Genomic DNA, 16,970 nt, shown 5'->3' on the forward strand with positions numbered 1-16,970 from the left:
TGAACTAGGTTATGAAGTTGTTGACATGCCTTCAAAATTGTTGTTGAACTAGTTTAAAAAAAATATTGATAGATCTAAACTTTATTAAGAGAAATGTTAACTAGATAAAGATCTAGTTAATATTCACTAGGACCTTGTAATAAAAAAAGGCAGGCTAATGCATGCATGTGCATACATTAGTTCTTCGGCATGCACACCCTAATCAGGATAGTGATTAATTAACTATGCTTTCTTTTAATTTAAAGAAAGTGATTAATTAACCAACCACCAACACGCTCTTCACCTCTCCTTTCCTGACGCTTCGCCCATGCAGATGGGAAGATCGTCTGTTCTTCCCAATTCACTAGATACATAAAAACATTTTTTAAAAAGGTATATGAAAATCAGACTAGAGTCAAAAAACAAATTAGAATCCATGTCAAGGAAAAATCAGATCAATATGCTCCATGTTTTAAAGCAAAAATTAGACTAGAATTTGTGTCTCCCTTACCTGCTCACGTACTCGGATAAATATAGTAATATAAACAAAAATCAGTATCAAATACGTTGAATTTCTTGAAAGCAAATCAGGAGATTTGGAGCAAACAAATAAGAAGATTATGAAAAGAAAATAAGCGTAATTTGAAAGGTAAATTAGCGTGAATTAGAAAGGCAAATTAGAATGATTTTTGAAGCAAACAAGAATAACTGTAGACAAATTGTAAGGCAATTTGAGATAAATTCAAAGCATTACATAGGCAAATTCATTGCGAATCGGCATAGCACAGAAGAGAGCAAAGATATTTGAGATTGTAGCAAAAAGCTATTTGATGTAATAGCTAGGCACATTTAAAGCATTATGTAGGCAAATTCATACAAATACCAATACAGATCAGTGAAAGATAGAGATGGATTTGGGGTTGTGGCAACCTTGGTGACCCTATAGCTTCCTACTTGCCCGGTGGATGCACCATGCTTGCGGGGACAACCAAATCGGGCAGCTGAACACCTGATGATGGTGGAGAGGCGACGTTACATCAGAGTGCCAGCAAAATAGAGGTGGAAGTGGCACCATACTTGGGGATGTCTAGATCCAGTAGCTCCACACCCTTCACTGCCTCCCCGACCACCACTATCGTCGTCGTCTACAATAGCGTCCGCGTAGTTTGAGGCCTCTGCAACTATGGCAACTAACTATACTCACTGTGAGCAACATGAATTGAGGCTGAGCAGCACGAATTGAAGCAATTTGAGAAAACAACTACAATACGTCTCCCTCCTCCATTACACTGCCTCCTGGCACAGGTGGAGCAGACGCAGTGATTTCGAGATCGCCATTGCTGAGCACATGAAGAAGAAAATTCCTTGAATAAAAAAACAAAAGGTAAGTATTCAGATTTGACATTCATATAGAAAAAATTGCAAATATAGAAAAAAAATAAGGAATAGATCTACATTCTGCTACACAGTTGCTTCTCTGAAATAGTTAATAAACCTGATTGAATCACTATATTTGCCTGATAGGTAACATATTTTTATCTATTCATTTAACATAATTTTGCCTTATGTAATCACTATATTTTCCTGCCAAATGATGAAATGTTTTGCTTGTCAGTCCACATAATTTTGCTTCTCTGAAATTATTAAGTAGCCTTATTGAATCAATAGAGTTTTTTGACGGATAGCGTATGAAAAAAGGATTTAAACACTGGAAATATGTACTTATCAATTTACAAAAAATTGGCATCTCTGAAGTAGTTAAGGTGCCTCATTGGATCAATATATTTGCTTGACAGGAAAGTATGTAAAAAAAGGTTTTGAACACTGAGCTTTGTGCTTAGCAGTTTATAATTTTTTCCCTAGACTTGCCTGTATAGAAAAGCATATAAAAAAGGGTTTCAACACTAAAATCACCTTTACAATTGGCTGTTAACTTGCATGGAAGTAGAAGTTTGGACTAAGAGAGAGAGAGAGAGAGAGAGAGAGAGAGAGAGAGAGAGAGTAGCATGCAGGATTCAGCAAAATTGTAGCATATGAGTTTATACCGAATAAGTAAATATTGTCGATATGCCTTTCATCTTTAATTTTGTTCCATTTTTCTTGCAGGCACCAAAGAACGATGGATCTAAATGAGCTACCCTGATATTGACTTTGACTTTATTTTGGCAATTAACGAAGATATAATTACAAATAACCTGACTTTTTGCACAGCTTGGTCCTATAGAGCAGTAAGATGCTCATAGTATTTCTGAGGTCACACTATCGCTCGAAGAAACACACCTAAGAGATATGTCTTTGTACAACTTCACCAGCCTTGATGGTGAAGCTCTTTTTCTAGCACCCTACACAAAAAAATTGAAAACAAAAGATGAGGGGAAGATGAAAAGAACATACTTATAATTGCATAATGACAGCAATAAGATATGTTCAAGAAGCATTACTACACAATGATAGCATTGTAAAAGTCATAAACTTATAATTTGCTAAAAAAATGTTATAGTTTGTAGAAGTAAATATATTGCATAAAAAACATAAAACGGCATACTGACTATACAAAATTACTTTCTATTTTACAAAATTTGCTTTAACATGGCACAACAGTGCATAATAATATGATATAACACATATCTAACAACATGATTTCATCTGACAAAAAAAGAATAATGTTGGAAAATATGAAAAAGAGTTAGTTAACATACCATACAATTCCCCATTCTTACTGTGTGATGTAGATGCAACATCCTTTTGCATTTTTGACCTCGCCATTACCTGAGTAAAAAAATAAACACAATTAAACAAAAAACGATGCCTACAGAAACCTAAGCATATGATCTGAGATGTACACAATACCCCCTAGATCAATAATGCTTAAAATGTACATGAAATTGCCTAAAATATATTTGAAAAATGGAATCTGCACTCTGCAATTTCACATGTGCAGGGGATTACTGAACATAATATGTTTTGCACTGCACATATATGGTTGAAGACATATTCAACGTTTTATCTCATGGTGCATGTGATAGGGTTTAGCTGTCAAATTGTTAAGAAACTTGCACAGTGTAATCTAATAGCTTAACTCTAAAACAACGTGAAGTGCATACATCATAGGTTCCTGTAGCATCTAGGCCGTTAGGTAAATAGTAAGTGTTTTGTTGATTAATAACAACCGTATTATTGTGACTAACAATTTATTTTGAAGGGAATCAAAAATCTCAGTTCACAATGATAAGTGGATATTCTTATCCCTAAGACGATTAAATGGTCGATCAAAGGACATGTGTATCAAGATTGAGTATCTTCTAGTTCTAGGTATCAGAAAGGAGATGAAGGACACTTAAAGTAGTATATGTTCTATTTTTTTAGTCTTTTGACCGTACTATAAAGAGGGGTTAAGAGTGGTAGCTTGACTTAGTTGAGTCTAGACTTGGTTTGATGCACACTTGTGAAATTTTAGCACTAGGTAGTTCATAGAAGCCCATGGTTGAGATGTGGAGAAGGTAGAGCTCAAGATAAGGTTGAATTGGATGAGCTCAAAGTATTTTCAGTGCACCGGATGATCCAATCCTGCCAGAAGTGATCTCACCAGAGCTTTATTTGCACAAGTCAGAGCAACATCCTATATGTTCAGTATGATCCGGTGTTCAAGGCCTGTACCACTGGATAATTATTTTTTGCTGACACATGTCTAAATTTTTTAGAAGTGTTACACTGGATGGTCCGGTGTTAGTGTGATAAAATCACCGGACTAATTCAGCAAAAGTGAACTTGCTCAAGAAAATAAAGTTGAACTCACCGGATAACCCCGTGATGGAAGTGTGGGATCACCAAACTAATTTTTTCAGAGGTAAATTGAAGATGGTATACTCATTGGATGGTCCGGTGAGTTGATTGGAGACTACACCGGAGTAATATTCCCAGAGAAGGGGTGTTTCGGGTGTTTTGAATTGGAACTACTCACCAGATGGTCCGGTAAGAGTCATATATGTACATCGGAGCATTTTCTCCAGAGGAGCCTTTGATGACAGAAGCAACTCAACCCATCGGATAGTCACGTGTTGGCTTGATGAGAGTCACCGGAATAATATTTCCGGAGAGGGTTGGAACAGGTAGTTTTGGCCAAGTTACATTCACAAGATAGTACGGTGTTGTGTGTGTGTTCACCGGATGGATACACCGGACTATTAACAGTACAACGGCTAATGCCAGCTGGCACAGTGGAGCATTGAAATTTGAACTCACCGGATTGCCCGGTGTGAGTAAAGATATACTCACGGGATCATCCGGTGTTAACAGAAAAAGTAGGTGGTTAGACAATGGCTATAATTTGGATCTCTAGCCTATAAATACCTATCCACTTGGTTTCATTCGGCTTGCTAGTGACCCGGAGAAGCTCATACATTGTGTGTATCATATAGAAGCAAGAGAGAGCACTTGAGTTGATTTCTAAGTCCCTAATTGAAGATAAAAGATTTTATTAGTGCTTGGTGAGTAGCAAGTGTGCATCTAGCTGTATTCTAGGCTTGATCTTGATCAAGTAAAACTATTGGCTTGTTACTCTTAGTGATTGGCAACACCTAGCCGGTCTTGATGATTGGAGGTGTTCTTGGTGAGCTCTTGGAGTTCTTGTGGGAGTCTCGGGAAGAGCTATGTACTTGGTTTGATGCCTGTCAATTCGAAGATAGAGAAGTGACAATCATGAGAGAACACTTGAGTTTTGGTGACTTAAGGTGGAGTGATATTCTTGGTAGATGCTCCAACGATGACTAGAGCGGAGTGCTAACTCCTCGATACCTCGAGAGAAAAATCTGTATTCTCTTGTCCATCTCTTTACTATTTTGTAATTTAATTTGAGCATTTACATTCTTGCAAGCTTTCAAATTCCGCATTTTTTTAGTATCTTTGCTTGCTTGTTTTGTTGCCCTCTCCTAGCTGGTTCGTGTAGTCACATTTCTTTTCTTCTAGGCTAAGGTTGCTATTTGTTCAAGATTTCGGTAGAAGTTTTTAATTGCCCAATTCACCCCCTTTTAGGCAATTCAATCATTTCAGTTCCCTAATTCAATGCACCTCTGCTAACATCAAAAGATTACCTACTGAATGCCTATCATCTCACATGTGTATGAAATTATCAGATATGTCATATATGATCATCACATTGTGCACATCATATAACCAAAAACATAGGTACAATGTTATACTATTAAGCGGTAAAAACATCAGTTCATCATAAAAAACAGAACACTGAGATTCGAAATCATCATCAATCATCCTTAAGAAAATAAAAGCAGAAGAATTAAGCTAGCAAAAATGGTTCTTCAGCTCATAACTACCACATTACATCCATGACCTTATGAATCGAGTCAAACTCTAATCAACAAACTAAGGAGCACATGCAGATCCACCAAAAACATGAGCATCGTGGAATGTAAGAAAAGCTGCATAATAGGAACCAAGTGCAAAACCAAAAATCAACAGGAGCATATGCAAAATCTATGAACTCACGTTACTGGTTCGTCGTCGAAATCTGGCTCCTTGACTAAGTCCACTAATCGAAGCTTACGCTCAATTGCATCAAAGGGGACATGGGGAAGGGGGGAAATTGATGAACGGAAGCACGCTCACCCTTGAATGCATTGTGGGAGAAGGCACAAGTGGGATAATGTGACCTAAAATGGCAGAGCCGCAGGAGCAAGAGTAAGACACAAGTGGGAGAAGGATCTAGTTACCTTTGTTCAGCGCCATGAAGCCCAATCTACCACCACCCTCACGCGGAGGAGGCGAGGATCTCGATCTGGGCGACGATCGACCTCAGTTCAACGCCATGGAGCCCAATAATCTGCCACTGTCATGCTCTTCCAAGTCATCCTCGTCTCGATCACACAGGGAGCTACATGGCCACGACGATGAAAAGCTTAACCCCGCGCGGAGGAGGTTGTCGGAGGGTTAACTCTTGTCGCAGGGATCCTGATGGACCCCTTTTTAGAGATTCGGCCGGGGGGATGATCCTGAATATGTTTGCCGGAGAAATAAATGGGTATAAATGCGATGGCCGGCGGGGTGGAATGATCTAGTGCGGAACGAAGTAAATGCACTGGTGTTTAGACAGGTTCGGGCCGCACGGAGGCGTAACACCCTACTCCTGTATGGATACTACAAATGCCCAGAGAATATCCCTCAAGGATGTTGCTGGTTACAAGAATGTTTGTCTATCCTAGAGCCTGGGACTCCTTGTTCTTCGGTCTGCGTGTATCTGTTGGCTTTAGGTGCTCTTGGGCTTCTCTTCTCTTCTCTACCCACTTCCTCTGGGATTTTCCTACTTTCGAGAGATTGTCTAACTTGTCGAGCTTGTTCAGAGATTGTGCCGAGATTCAGCCTGTTTTGATATTCTTAGCCTGTCTTTGTCCGCTGCTGCCGGCTGCTTTAAATACCCGTCGGCAGTAGCGTGCCCCGAAGGGGAGGGCACGAGTTCCAAGGCACCATAAATGGAAAGGGTGTCATCAGAGCCTCTGGACGAAGTGACCGGGGGTGGAAAATGCGCCCCACGCCCGGTCATCCGTCACCATAAATGCATTGGCAACGGGCGCCGTGGGGAGGGCCCACCGGGCAGCCACAGAGCGGCCCGGCGTGCCCGCCCTGTCTTGTTCTCTTGCCACAGCAGTGCGGCAGTCGGAACGCCTCGGCTCTCACGACGTTATCCCGAGGCGTGCCGGATGGCACATGATGGGACCCGTGCATTTAATGACCCCACGCCCTTCTGCCAGAATGTGGTGGGAACTAACACCGAGCGTGACGGGAGCAGTTGGAGGTGACAGGCCACGCGCGCTCTTAAATGCGGCCTCGGACCTTTGACTGGCTGACACCTCATTAGTGGGCCTCTGTGGGGGCCACTTGTCAAGGGGGCTTCCTGGGTCGTCGGGGAACCGAGTGCTCGGGGGTCACTGTTCACCTCTCCGAGCACTCTCTCCCGAGAATGCTCTTTCTTGGTCCTCGGGAAACCGAGTGCTCGGGGGCTACTATTCACCTCCCCGAGCACTCTCTCCCGGGCACGCTTGTACGGATCCTCGGGGGACCGAGTGCTCGGGGGCCGCTGCACGCAGCCCCGAGCACTCTCTCCCAGAACTTCCTTCAGTGGGTTCTCGGGATACTTGGGTGCCCAGGGGGTCACCGCTCGCAGCCCCGGACACACTTCTCCCGGTACTTAGCTTTTCTGGTGCTCGGGGGACTTGGGTGCTCGGGGGTCACCGTATACCTCCCCGAGCACTTTCTTCCCGGCATTTAGACTTCGCAGATCATTGGGGAACTTAGGTACTCGGGGACCATTGATTGTGGCCCCGAGCGCCCTCTCTCGGGACTTAATCTTTTTTACCTTGCGAAGGAGACCCCGCGGAATGGCGCCACGTGGCGAATTGCTGGCCCGATCTCGGGATTCGGAGACCCGCAGTTTCTAATTCACCGACAGATGTCAGCCTTGATGCCAAGTAGCTTGATAAGGTCAGGAGGAATCTAACCCCAATGACGAGGAGCTTGATATCACGCGAAGGAGCCCGCCCCCAATGATAGGGAGCCAATCCCATGTAGATGAGCTCGATTCCAAGGTGCATGGACTTGATCCTAAGCGGAGGAGCACGATCGGCCACAAGCTCGGATCCTATCAACAACCTACTAACTAGCTAGAAGCACATGCGTGAAATGAGAAGGCACGCAGCTCCTCTCTGTGAATCAACTCGCCGATGTCTTCCCCTTCACCACAACGAAATCCTAGCAGGTGAACTGTAGCTTGGCTTCAGAAATCCGATGGAGAAAGGTGGAGGGGAAAGGAGCAGAGGAGAGAGACACTTATCAGAGAGGGGGAGCGGCTTGTGCAAATGGAGAAGGACAGGACAACGTATGTGGAGCCACGTTGCCGTGCATAGGAAAAGGAGAGTCGGCTGACGCTTCGATCAAAACTTCGCATCATCGGACGGCATACGGACGGGCGGAATCGCGAGCGCACAAACCTTTACCTGAAGAAAAACAAGAACGCCACGAGCAGAAGGATGGTCGTGTCCAAATCAAAACATATGACAAATATAAGCACCGGCCTCATGTCGCATGGGAAAAGAAGAAGAAACCAAGGTGGATGAGGACTAAAAGTTAGGAGAATGCCCCTTTTCACTCCCTCACTTACATGTGGGCCATCCTTCACGGTGTCCCACATGTCATTGAGAATGGTACGCAATGGCCCTGTTCGCCGATAGAAATTAACTCGGTGCGGCAGAGAGAAAACGCCACAAGGTGGGTCCCACATGAACCTCTCGTCCACCGGGCGACCCCACTTGCTTCCGGTTTGTTATAGAGAGAGAAAGGGAGCGCAGAGAGAGAAAGGGAGCGCAGAAAGCTTGGGACAAGCGGACGGCGGGTCAGGCCATCTCCATTCGCTGCCGACGAAGGTGATGTGTTGCTCCTCCATCGGCGAAGTCGCCGGCGTTTATCCTGCGTCGTGGGGCTGGCGATGAGGCGTGGGTTTGTGATACTTGCGCCCGCGCGCGTGTGTGAGAGAGAGGAGGTCTGCATCGGCGAAGTCGCCGGCATTTATCCTGCGTCGGGGCGCTGGCGATGAGGCGTGGGCGCGGCGCGCGTGTGTGTGAGAGAGGAGGTTTGCATCGGCGAAGTCGCCGGCATTTATCCTGCGTCGGGGCGCTGGCATGTGTGTGTGAGAGAGGAGGTCTGCATCGTTGAAGTCGCCGGCATTTATCCTGAGTCGGGGCGCTGGCGATGAGGCGTGGGTCTGTGATCGCTCTATTGCTTGCTTAGATAGGGGAAAAGAGGGGGAGGTGGTAGAGAGCGGCGGTGTTTGGTGTAATCGCGCGGGGCAGATCACCGGACCTTTTTAACCGCTCTAGCTCTATTCTGAGTTGCTGTTGGGTGCTTGGTTTTTAGCAGTATTGCAAGCTGGGGTTTCCGTTAAACATCCAGTGAAAATTTTTGGCCATGGGTGTGATGAATGGTTCCATGTGTTAGTTTACATGTGATGATTGTGATTACTCTTTTCATTCCCTTCCTTGAATGTGAAATTAGTCAATGCATAGGGACTCATGTTTATTGCATTCTTTACGCGATGATTGTGTCATGTTCTCTTCCCGAGGGGACGATTCTGTCATGTTACCGCGCAACATAGAACACTAGGACGATTCTGAGGGCTTTTGTATGAGTACTTTAAATTCTTAATTTTCAGTAATTATGCCTGGGGATCAAAACAACAGGAAAGGTATCAAAGTGAGGGAAAATACCATTAAAATCAAGGTACTTTTTTTCTCCTTTAATGCTTTATCTGCTGCTGGTGGAATATGTGTATCTAATTTTAGTAACCTGTAGGTTACTCGAGATGCTTACCTTACCAAGAAGGTAGGGTCTACAATTTGTTTTGACCTTCTTGATGGTCATGAACCGAGCTACGTTAGAGCCTCGGATGCGCAATTTTGTGAATTTAAAAATGAGATCGAGAGGAACTTTCGAGTGCCAGCTGATATGCAGAGGTGGTGGATTTTCATGAGAAGGGGCAATAACACATACATGCCATCCAGGGTACTAAGTATAGAGGAGCAGGATACAATGGTAGGCTACATCATTGTTTAATTTGTTGCACCTTGTTCCAATAGGTTCTCTTTAACATTTAATTCTTGTTTTTCAGATTGGTGATATTGAAAAGTCCATTGGTAGTGAAGGTTGTCTTGATCTCTATTTGGAGGTTGAATATGGGATAGTAAGTCTTCAAACCTAACTATGTCAAGTGGAATATTAGACTTTAGCTTTTGGATTTATTTTTGTGCTTTTGAGTGTTTTGTTTTCTTCACAGTTTTATCTCCATTTCAGAAGTGTAAAGTTTGTAGTTCAATTTCTATAGGCGTAATCCATAGCAATTTATGCCTTCTCTTTTTCCCTCGATGTTGTTTTGATATAGATTGTGTTACTCATCTTTCCCTCTAGTTTTTGCCTTTATTCGGCTGTGCTAAGATAGATTTTGGGAAACTAGTGAATTGAGCTGGGCTTTCGGAGTTTATGAGCACTTGAACTTTGCATCTTGACTTTTTCATACCTTGCTGTGAGATTACAGTAGGTGTTATCTTTTAAGTGATTGACTGTTTTTAACTCATAACGGCATGGTTCTACACAACCATATTTTTCCCAATAAGTAACATCTTTAGTTCTTTTTAACATGTTCTACATATTTTTGTATAGCTCTCAAAACCCGTCTACCCTCTTCCTAAGAGGGATGATGAAGTTATGATATTCTTCAAATTCTTCAACGCAAAGCGCTGCAGCTTTAAATATGTTGGCAGGCTTTCATTACAACTCTCAAACAGACCCGTTAACATTTTAGAAAAGCTGCGCGAAATGGCAGAAATTGGCCCTGGAGAAGGTTTAACTCTGTTCGAGGTGAGGTACCTTGCTTTGCACAACGCATATAATCAGCTTGCAACTTTTCCGCTAGATCTAATAAGATTTGCATCACAGGAAATATCTTTCGACCCTAAAGTGCTTTGCCACCCACTCAAGCTTGATATTTCCTTTGAAGACAACAAGGTAACATCCGTTAATTGTGAAATTTAAATTTTATTGGTTTGAACAAACTCTTTGTTCCCTTTGTAGATAACTGATGGAGATATCGTTTGGATTCAAACTTCTGAATCACATTCGAAGAATCAACATAGGAGGCACAACGTGTCCTCATTCCTTCAATTCATGTTCAAAAAATCGGTAATTAATCTTAGGACTTCTCATTTTTTGTCATCAAGCACAACTTTCGTTTCCCTTATGCCTTTTTTCTGCTTATCAGATTTCACTGGACCTTTATCAAGATATTCTTCGCAAGTACTCACTATTCAAAAGCAGTGGTTCGTCTCCAATGGTAAGTATGGGTACAACTATATATATATTCTATTATGAACCATCTTTTGGGTTTATGATTGTGTAATTATATAGACTGTGAACCCATTCCTTGCATCTTTGCGGGATGAACTGGAGTTGAGTTTGAGTGACCATGACTGCGTGCTGAAGGATTTGGGTGGCCTATCCCCACCATGTGAACCTGTGTGTCAACCCACAGCACGGGTAATTCATTCTATACTACACAAGTTAAATAAAGGTCCTCTATTTTTTGTATAATATAACACTTACATTTGTCTCTTTCTATCAGGTAAAGTCTAAAGAACATCAGAAGCGTGCAGCCTCTGTTACCTTAGCATTGTCACTGCCCCGGGGGCAACTGTCTGATGAAGATAGTATCATCAAGGTGTGATTCAGATTATCAGTTTCTATTCTGCCGATATAATTTTACAAAAACAATTTTACCTTTGTTTAGTGTACCTAATATAATGACAGCAATATACTCCTGAAGACTATCTGACTAGTATGTTTTGTTTGTTTTTGTTTGTAGGGGTGGGACAAGAAATGTGATCGTACACTCTCAGATTCCGAGGCACACCACCTTTTAAAATTGAGAATTAGTGTCAAGTGCGGAAAACATTACAAGAAGCTATCCTCTGTTTCCCTGCCAGCATCACAACCTCAGGGGCAATTGCCTAATGAATATGAACCGATCAAGGTGCGATTTGGACAACAAATTACTGGCTGAATTGCTCTGCTGCCAACATAATTTTAAACTCGCTATCATCTTTGTTTGGTGTAAATTGATATAATGATTTCTGTGAACTCTTGCAAACTATCAGACAATATGTTTTTTTGTTTCTGTTTGTAGGGAACCTATCAATATGTTTTGTTTGTTTCTGTTTGTAGGGAACCTATCTACGGAACAAAGAGTCTATGTCTGATTCTGAGGTGTCTGGCATGTCTGATGCCAAGGTAAATTTCATATTTTGCATTGTTTTAGGACATCTAACTAAAAGTGCATACCATTTTCTTACTTGTTGTTCATTGTTGTAATATTAGGTGCCTACCTTGCTCGTTGCTTTAACTTTGCGAACCACTTTTCATACTAAGTGTTCGATACATGAAAAAAATTTGGACACATTTTGCACCTCCTGTTTTGCTATTATGTGCGCCCGTTGTGACCACAATCACGCCAATCATAAAAAACTGAGGGTGAGTAACCTTAACACAATATGATCTGAACTATTTTGTGTTATTCCAAAATACTTATCTTTGTTTATATGACCTTTTAATTTATGAGTTATTCCCATCGTTTTCGTACAGGTATACAAAGTTCACAACAGATTGGTCCTAGATCTTGAAGCTTTTAGAACTTCTTTTCATCAAGATGTTGCTGAAGATCTTGATGCTGAAAAATTTTGGGGGAAGGATGATATTTCTGTAAGTATGTCCTGTTAACTCTCATATTTTTATTATTTTTACCTGTTGTAACTTTGTATACTGCCAGATTACTATTTCACATGGAAGGAAAATGATCTACATTCATCCATGTGAAATCATTTCCATCAAGAGTAAAAGTTTCAGGAACTTCTTATTGCAAATTTTGCAGAAAAAGAATGGTAAAAAAAAAAATCCATTTTGCTCAGCTTTTTGCAAGGTAAGAATGATAGCCAGCCTATGTTCTAACTGAAAACACTTGACTAAATTGTGTTTGCTGGTTAACTTTCAACTAATCACATAAGACTTAAAGGATTCTGATGATTTGTTTAAAGGTACAATACTTATTTCGGGCAAATGTGTGGAAATGTCGGCCCCCCCCCCCCCCCCAAGGATAATAATCGTGAGTATTGCACTTGGCGTCATACCTCTTGTTTTGAATTTGGGTTTCAGGTAGTTCTATGCATAAGTATCCCATGGTTCAAGGTAAGTTGAAAAGGTTTGGTTAGATCTTGCATTCTTCTGTACGTTTTCACACATTTGCCCGAAATAAGTATTGTACCTTTAAATAAATCATCAGATTCCTTTAAGTCTTGTGTGATTAGTTGGAAGTTAACCAGAAAAAACAATTTAGTCAAGTGTTTTCAGTTAGAATACATGCTATATGTATCATTCTTACCTTCAAAAAGCTGAGCAAAATGGATATTTTTTTACCATTCTTTTGCTGCAAAATTTGCAATAAGTTCCTAAAACTTGTACTCTTGATGTGAGTGGTTTCTCACATGGATGAATGTAGATCATTTTCCTTGCATGTGAAATAGTAATCTGGCAGCATACAAAGTTACAACAGGTAAAAATAATAAAATAATGAGAGTTAACAGGAAATATTGACAGAAATATCATCCTTCCCCCAAATTTTTTCAGCATGAAGATCTTCAGCAACATCTTGATGAAAAAAAGTTCTAAAAGCTTCAAGAGCTAGAGCCGATCTGTTGTGAACTTTGTATACTTGTAAGAAACGATGGGAATAACTCATAAATTAAAAGGTTATATAAACAAAGGTAAGTATTTTGTAATAACACAAAATAGTTCAGATCATATTGTGTTAAGGTTACTCACCCTCAGTGTTTTATGATTGGCATGATTGTGGTCACAGCGGGCGCACATAATAGCAAAACAGGAGGTGCAAAATGTCTAGATTTTTTTCATGTATCGAACACTTAGTATGAAAAGTGGTTCGCAAAGTTAAAGCAACAAGCCAGGTAGGCACCTAATGTTACAACAATGAACAATGAGGAAGAAAATGGTATGCACTTTTAATTATATGTCTTAAAATAATGCGAAATATGAAATTTACCTTGGCATCAGACATGTCAGACACCTCGAAATCAGATATAGACTCTTTGTTTCTTAGATAGGTTCCCTACAAACAGAAACAAACAAAACATACTGTCTGATAGTTTGCAAGAGTTATCAGAAATCATTATATCAATTTACACCAAAAAAATGATAGCGAGTTTAAATTATGTTGGCAGCAGAGCAATTGAACCAGTAATTTATTGTCCAAATCGCACCTTGATCGGTTCATATTCATCAAGCAATTGCCCCTGAGGTTGTGATGCTGGCAGAGAAACAAAGGATAGCTTCTTGTAAGAGAAGCTTTATAGTGCCCTCAAATTAACGTGAGCTATCTATTTCCTTCCGTCTAATGGTTTGGATTAAAGATGGCCAACTGGGCCGGGCCTAACGGGCCCCGCGGCACGGGAAAATTGGCCCGGCCTAGGCACGGCACGGCACGGTTAGGCGGGCCGTGCCTGGGCCGGAGCCGCGGCACGCCGGGCCGGCACGGCACGGCCCATTTAAGTTTTTCTATTTTTTTAAGATTTTATATAATTTATTTATCCCTAATACATAAAGAGATCCTTAACAGGGTGGTAGAGTCATTGCTTCCCATGTATGAGGTCTTGAGTTCGATCCCTGCATTCGGCGGTTTTTTGATGTTTTTCGGGATTTTCATGTGTTAACAGGCCGCCAGACCAGAAAAATACTAATGGGCCTATCGTGCCACGGGCCGGCACGGCACGGCCCGATCTTAAATGGGCCGTGCCTGGGCTGCAACCACGGCACGTGGGCCGGCACGGCACGGCCCGTTTAGCTAACGGGCTGTAACGGGCCGTGCCCAAAACGGGCCGTGCCTGACTGGGCCCGTGCCGTGCCAGGCCGGGCCGCCCATTTGGACATCTTTAGTTTGGATGCACTTTATATTAGTGAAAACTCCCACCAGTAATATACTAATATTTGTGACTAGTATTAGCATTTCGAGGGTATTATTGGAAAGAAAAGTAATGGCATGTAAGTAATTTTGTGGATCTAGAAGTGCAAGGCAGTAACAAATGATTGCTTTTTTATTTTGAGATTAAAGCCCTCACTCCATACCCTTGTTCATCTCTATTCTTCCTGTGCGACAGCGGCGGCAATGGCCGATTGGGGCAGGCTAGCCGCCCTGCTTCCCCCTCCGCCGCCGCCACAACCACCTAGAGAAACAAGCCCATCCCCTCCACTTCCTTCCCATTGCGGCCGAAGCCACCCACACCAGCATCGGCTACGTCCTGGCCTTAGCGACAGCTCCTGCGCCGCCACGCTCCAGGCTGTCGTCGACGCCGCCGTGCAACCGCTGGTGCGCCTAACCGACACGGGCACCTCCATGCTCGTCGAGGGCGTCGATTGGGAGACACGATTTGCATCAGGGAAGATCGTGCGGGGTGGTGTCTTAAGGCGTAGCTTGGGGCAGGTAGTGGTCGCACACATCGTTGGCAGCAATGATTGGCCGATTGGGGCATCGGTGGACTTCCTTCTCACGGTTCAGATTTTTCATATCCTTCTGGTGAATGGTGATACATCTGTTCCCCAGTAGTTTGGTCCTTGTAAATCTGAACGATTTGTGTATAGCAAATGAGGTAGGAGCTTAGCAGCATTGTGTTGTTTATTGTGGTGAATGATGATACTTCTCATCTGTTAAACTGCTAGCCCATTTTGTTCAAGTGTCTCCAAAATTCATGCATGATGCCAGTAGATAGCTTAGGACATGCATTAGCATTAGAACTTGCAGAACAAGCACCATTATGTTAATTGAAAATTCAGATAATATCATTTTAAATGTATTTTTTGTAGTTAATTATGTGAACCTACCGTTTCTTCATGCAAGCTTCAGGCAATATTAGAGAGATGCTAATTGCTTTTGTTGTACACTACTAAATTTCTAAAAACAGATACTAGTGAGAACTTAGCTTTGGATGTCTGTGTAGGCCCAAGAGGGAGAGGTGTCATCCTCAGTGGCAAAACTGAAGTTCAGGTAATCATCTTTAAATTCTTATTTCTTGCTGATATACAACCTGCTAGCAATTATTTGTCAAATGTATAAGGAAACCTACTGTTTATGCGATGTTAATTCACAACAAACATGTAAACAGGTTTGCTTTTTGTCATCACTTTGCTGGCAAGTTGTTTATGCTTTGATACTGCAGCTAGGAGCATAGTAAGTGCTTTTATACGAGATCGTATTGACACTACAAATGAACAACGAAATTTAACGGCTTTTACATCTGATAGACCACTTCAGCTGATGTTGAAAAGAAATTAGTAAGGCATTATCTTGAGTCAGCAACAATAAATTGGACCTCTCTTCGCCTCCATTTTTTTTTGCTTCACTGATAGGAACACTACTTTATATGTCATCTTGCTGTTTAATATTTCCTATTTTTAAAAACTTAGTTGGTGTTCCCTTTCAACATAAGATTGCCAAATTCTCATCATTAGCCCTGTACAAGAAATTGGTGAAACTGCTGTACAAGTCATGGGCTTCTGAAGCAGGATGAGCACTATTAAACCAAGCAAGCCAGGGGTTAACTATCTTCTGGGCCAGGGGTCTTTCATCACTTTGCTCTTTGCAATTGAAACAGAACTTTCCTCCTCAAATTTATGTAAGTATAGTTGAGACCTTTCCTTACAGAAAGTTTTGGGTATCCCGTTAAGCTAACTGATGCTTGGTTTTCTTTAAGAAACAGTGTGCTGTGTGCTAGTGCATGTTAGCCTGTCCATTCACTGCACTATTTTTTTGTTGGTACAACTTGGTTAGTTGCCTAATCTTTGCGGTTTTCTTACAAGATCGCATTTCTGGTAAGTGCAGACAAAATGTATGGCCTCCTTGGATGCTGATGTTTGAGAAGCATATTTTCTTTTCAGGGAAGCATATGGATTCTACATATTCTTCTCATTAGAAGTTGGATTGCTGAGAATGAGATGTTCATGTGATTTTTTTTTTTAGTCAGATCATGTCGAGATGCCTATCACCATGGAGGCATGAAATCAATTCTGAAGCTCATGTAAGTCAAGCATGATGTTGCCGCATGACAAAGATGGAGCTGGATCTGGCTTTTGATCTCATGTGTGTTAACTAATGATAATAAATGATGTACAAGTTTGCTTCTCGCATGAGCCATATGATGTACAACATTGCTGCTACCGAGGTTTTGGTTACAAGTTTGATCTTCTTTTGACATGGAGGTGGCTCAAAATTTGGCTCCTTGCGCCCTCCCATCTTGAAATCCCGGTTGCTTGCCTGTACATGGAATTGAGTAGTCAATTTTTTGTATATGAACTTGATTTCTCCCGGCAGAAGTTGCTTA

The 16,970-nt window shown here is 41.8% G+C and overlaps 1 protein-coding gene and 1 long non-coding RNA gene across 10 annotated transcripts; one reads left to right on the top strand and one right to left on the bottom strand.

The window, feature by feature from the left end:
- Positions 1-880: 880 nt before the first annotated feature.
- Positions 881-5,906, bottom strand: LOC133925951 (uncharacterized). The gene is made up of 4 exons (XR_009911041.1): positions 5,706-5,906; positions 2,679-2,748; positions 2,025-2,321; positions 881-1,343 (listed from the first exon to the last, which is right to left on the bottom strand). It is a non-coding gene; the product is annotated as an uncharacterized LOC133925951 (long non-coding RNA).
- A 2,386-nt stretch (positions 5,907-8,292) lies between these two features.
- Positions 8,293-16,970, top strand: LOC133927015 (ubiquitin C-terminal hydrolase 13-like). Of its 9 annotated transcripts, none has more exons than XR_009911233.1 (15): positions 8,293-8,408; positions 9,194-9,261; positions 9,334-9,573; positions 9,650-9,721; positions 10,198-10,395; positions 10,474-10,542; positions 10,609-10,716; positions 10,796-10,867; positions 10,942-11,070; positions 11,156-11,251; positions 11,396-11,563; positions 11,755-11,820; positions 15,591-15,637; positions 16,057-16,265; positions 16,472-16,506. XR_009911233.1 is itself a non-coding variant. In XM_062373243.1 (15 exons), exons 2-15 carry the CDS (start codon positions 9,199-9,201, stop codon positions 16,505-16,507), a joined length of 1,479 nt encoding a protein of 492 aa, XP_062229227.1. In that variant the 5' UTR covers positions 8,293-8,408; positions 9,194-9,198; the 3' UTR covers positions 16,508-16,970. The 9 variants fall into 9 exon arrangements, 8 of the variants coding, with proteins under 8 accessions (XP_062229227.1, XP_062229229.1, XP_062229232.1 ...); XM_062373243.1 differs by having other exon boundaries at positions 16,156-16,265; positions 16,467-16,970; XM_062373245.1 differs by having other exon boundaries at positions 16,156-16,265; positions 16,472-16,970.

The sequence above is a fragment of the Phragmites australis genome, chromosome 8 (assembly GCF_958298935.1).
Source record: "Phragmites australis chromosome 8, lpPhrAust1.1, whole genome shotgun sequence".
NCBI classification, from domain to species: Eukaryota; Viridiplantae; Streptophyta; class Magnoliopsida; order Poales; family Poaceae; genus Phragmites; species Phragmites australis.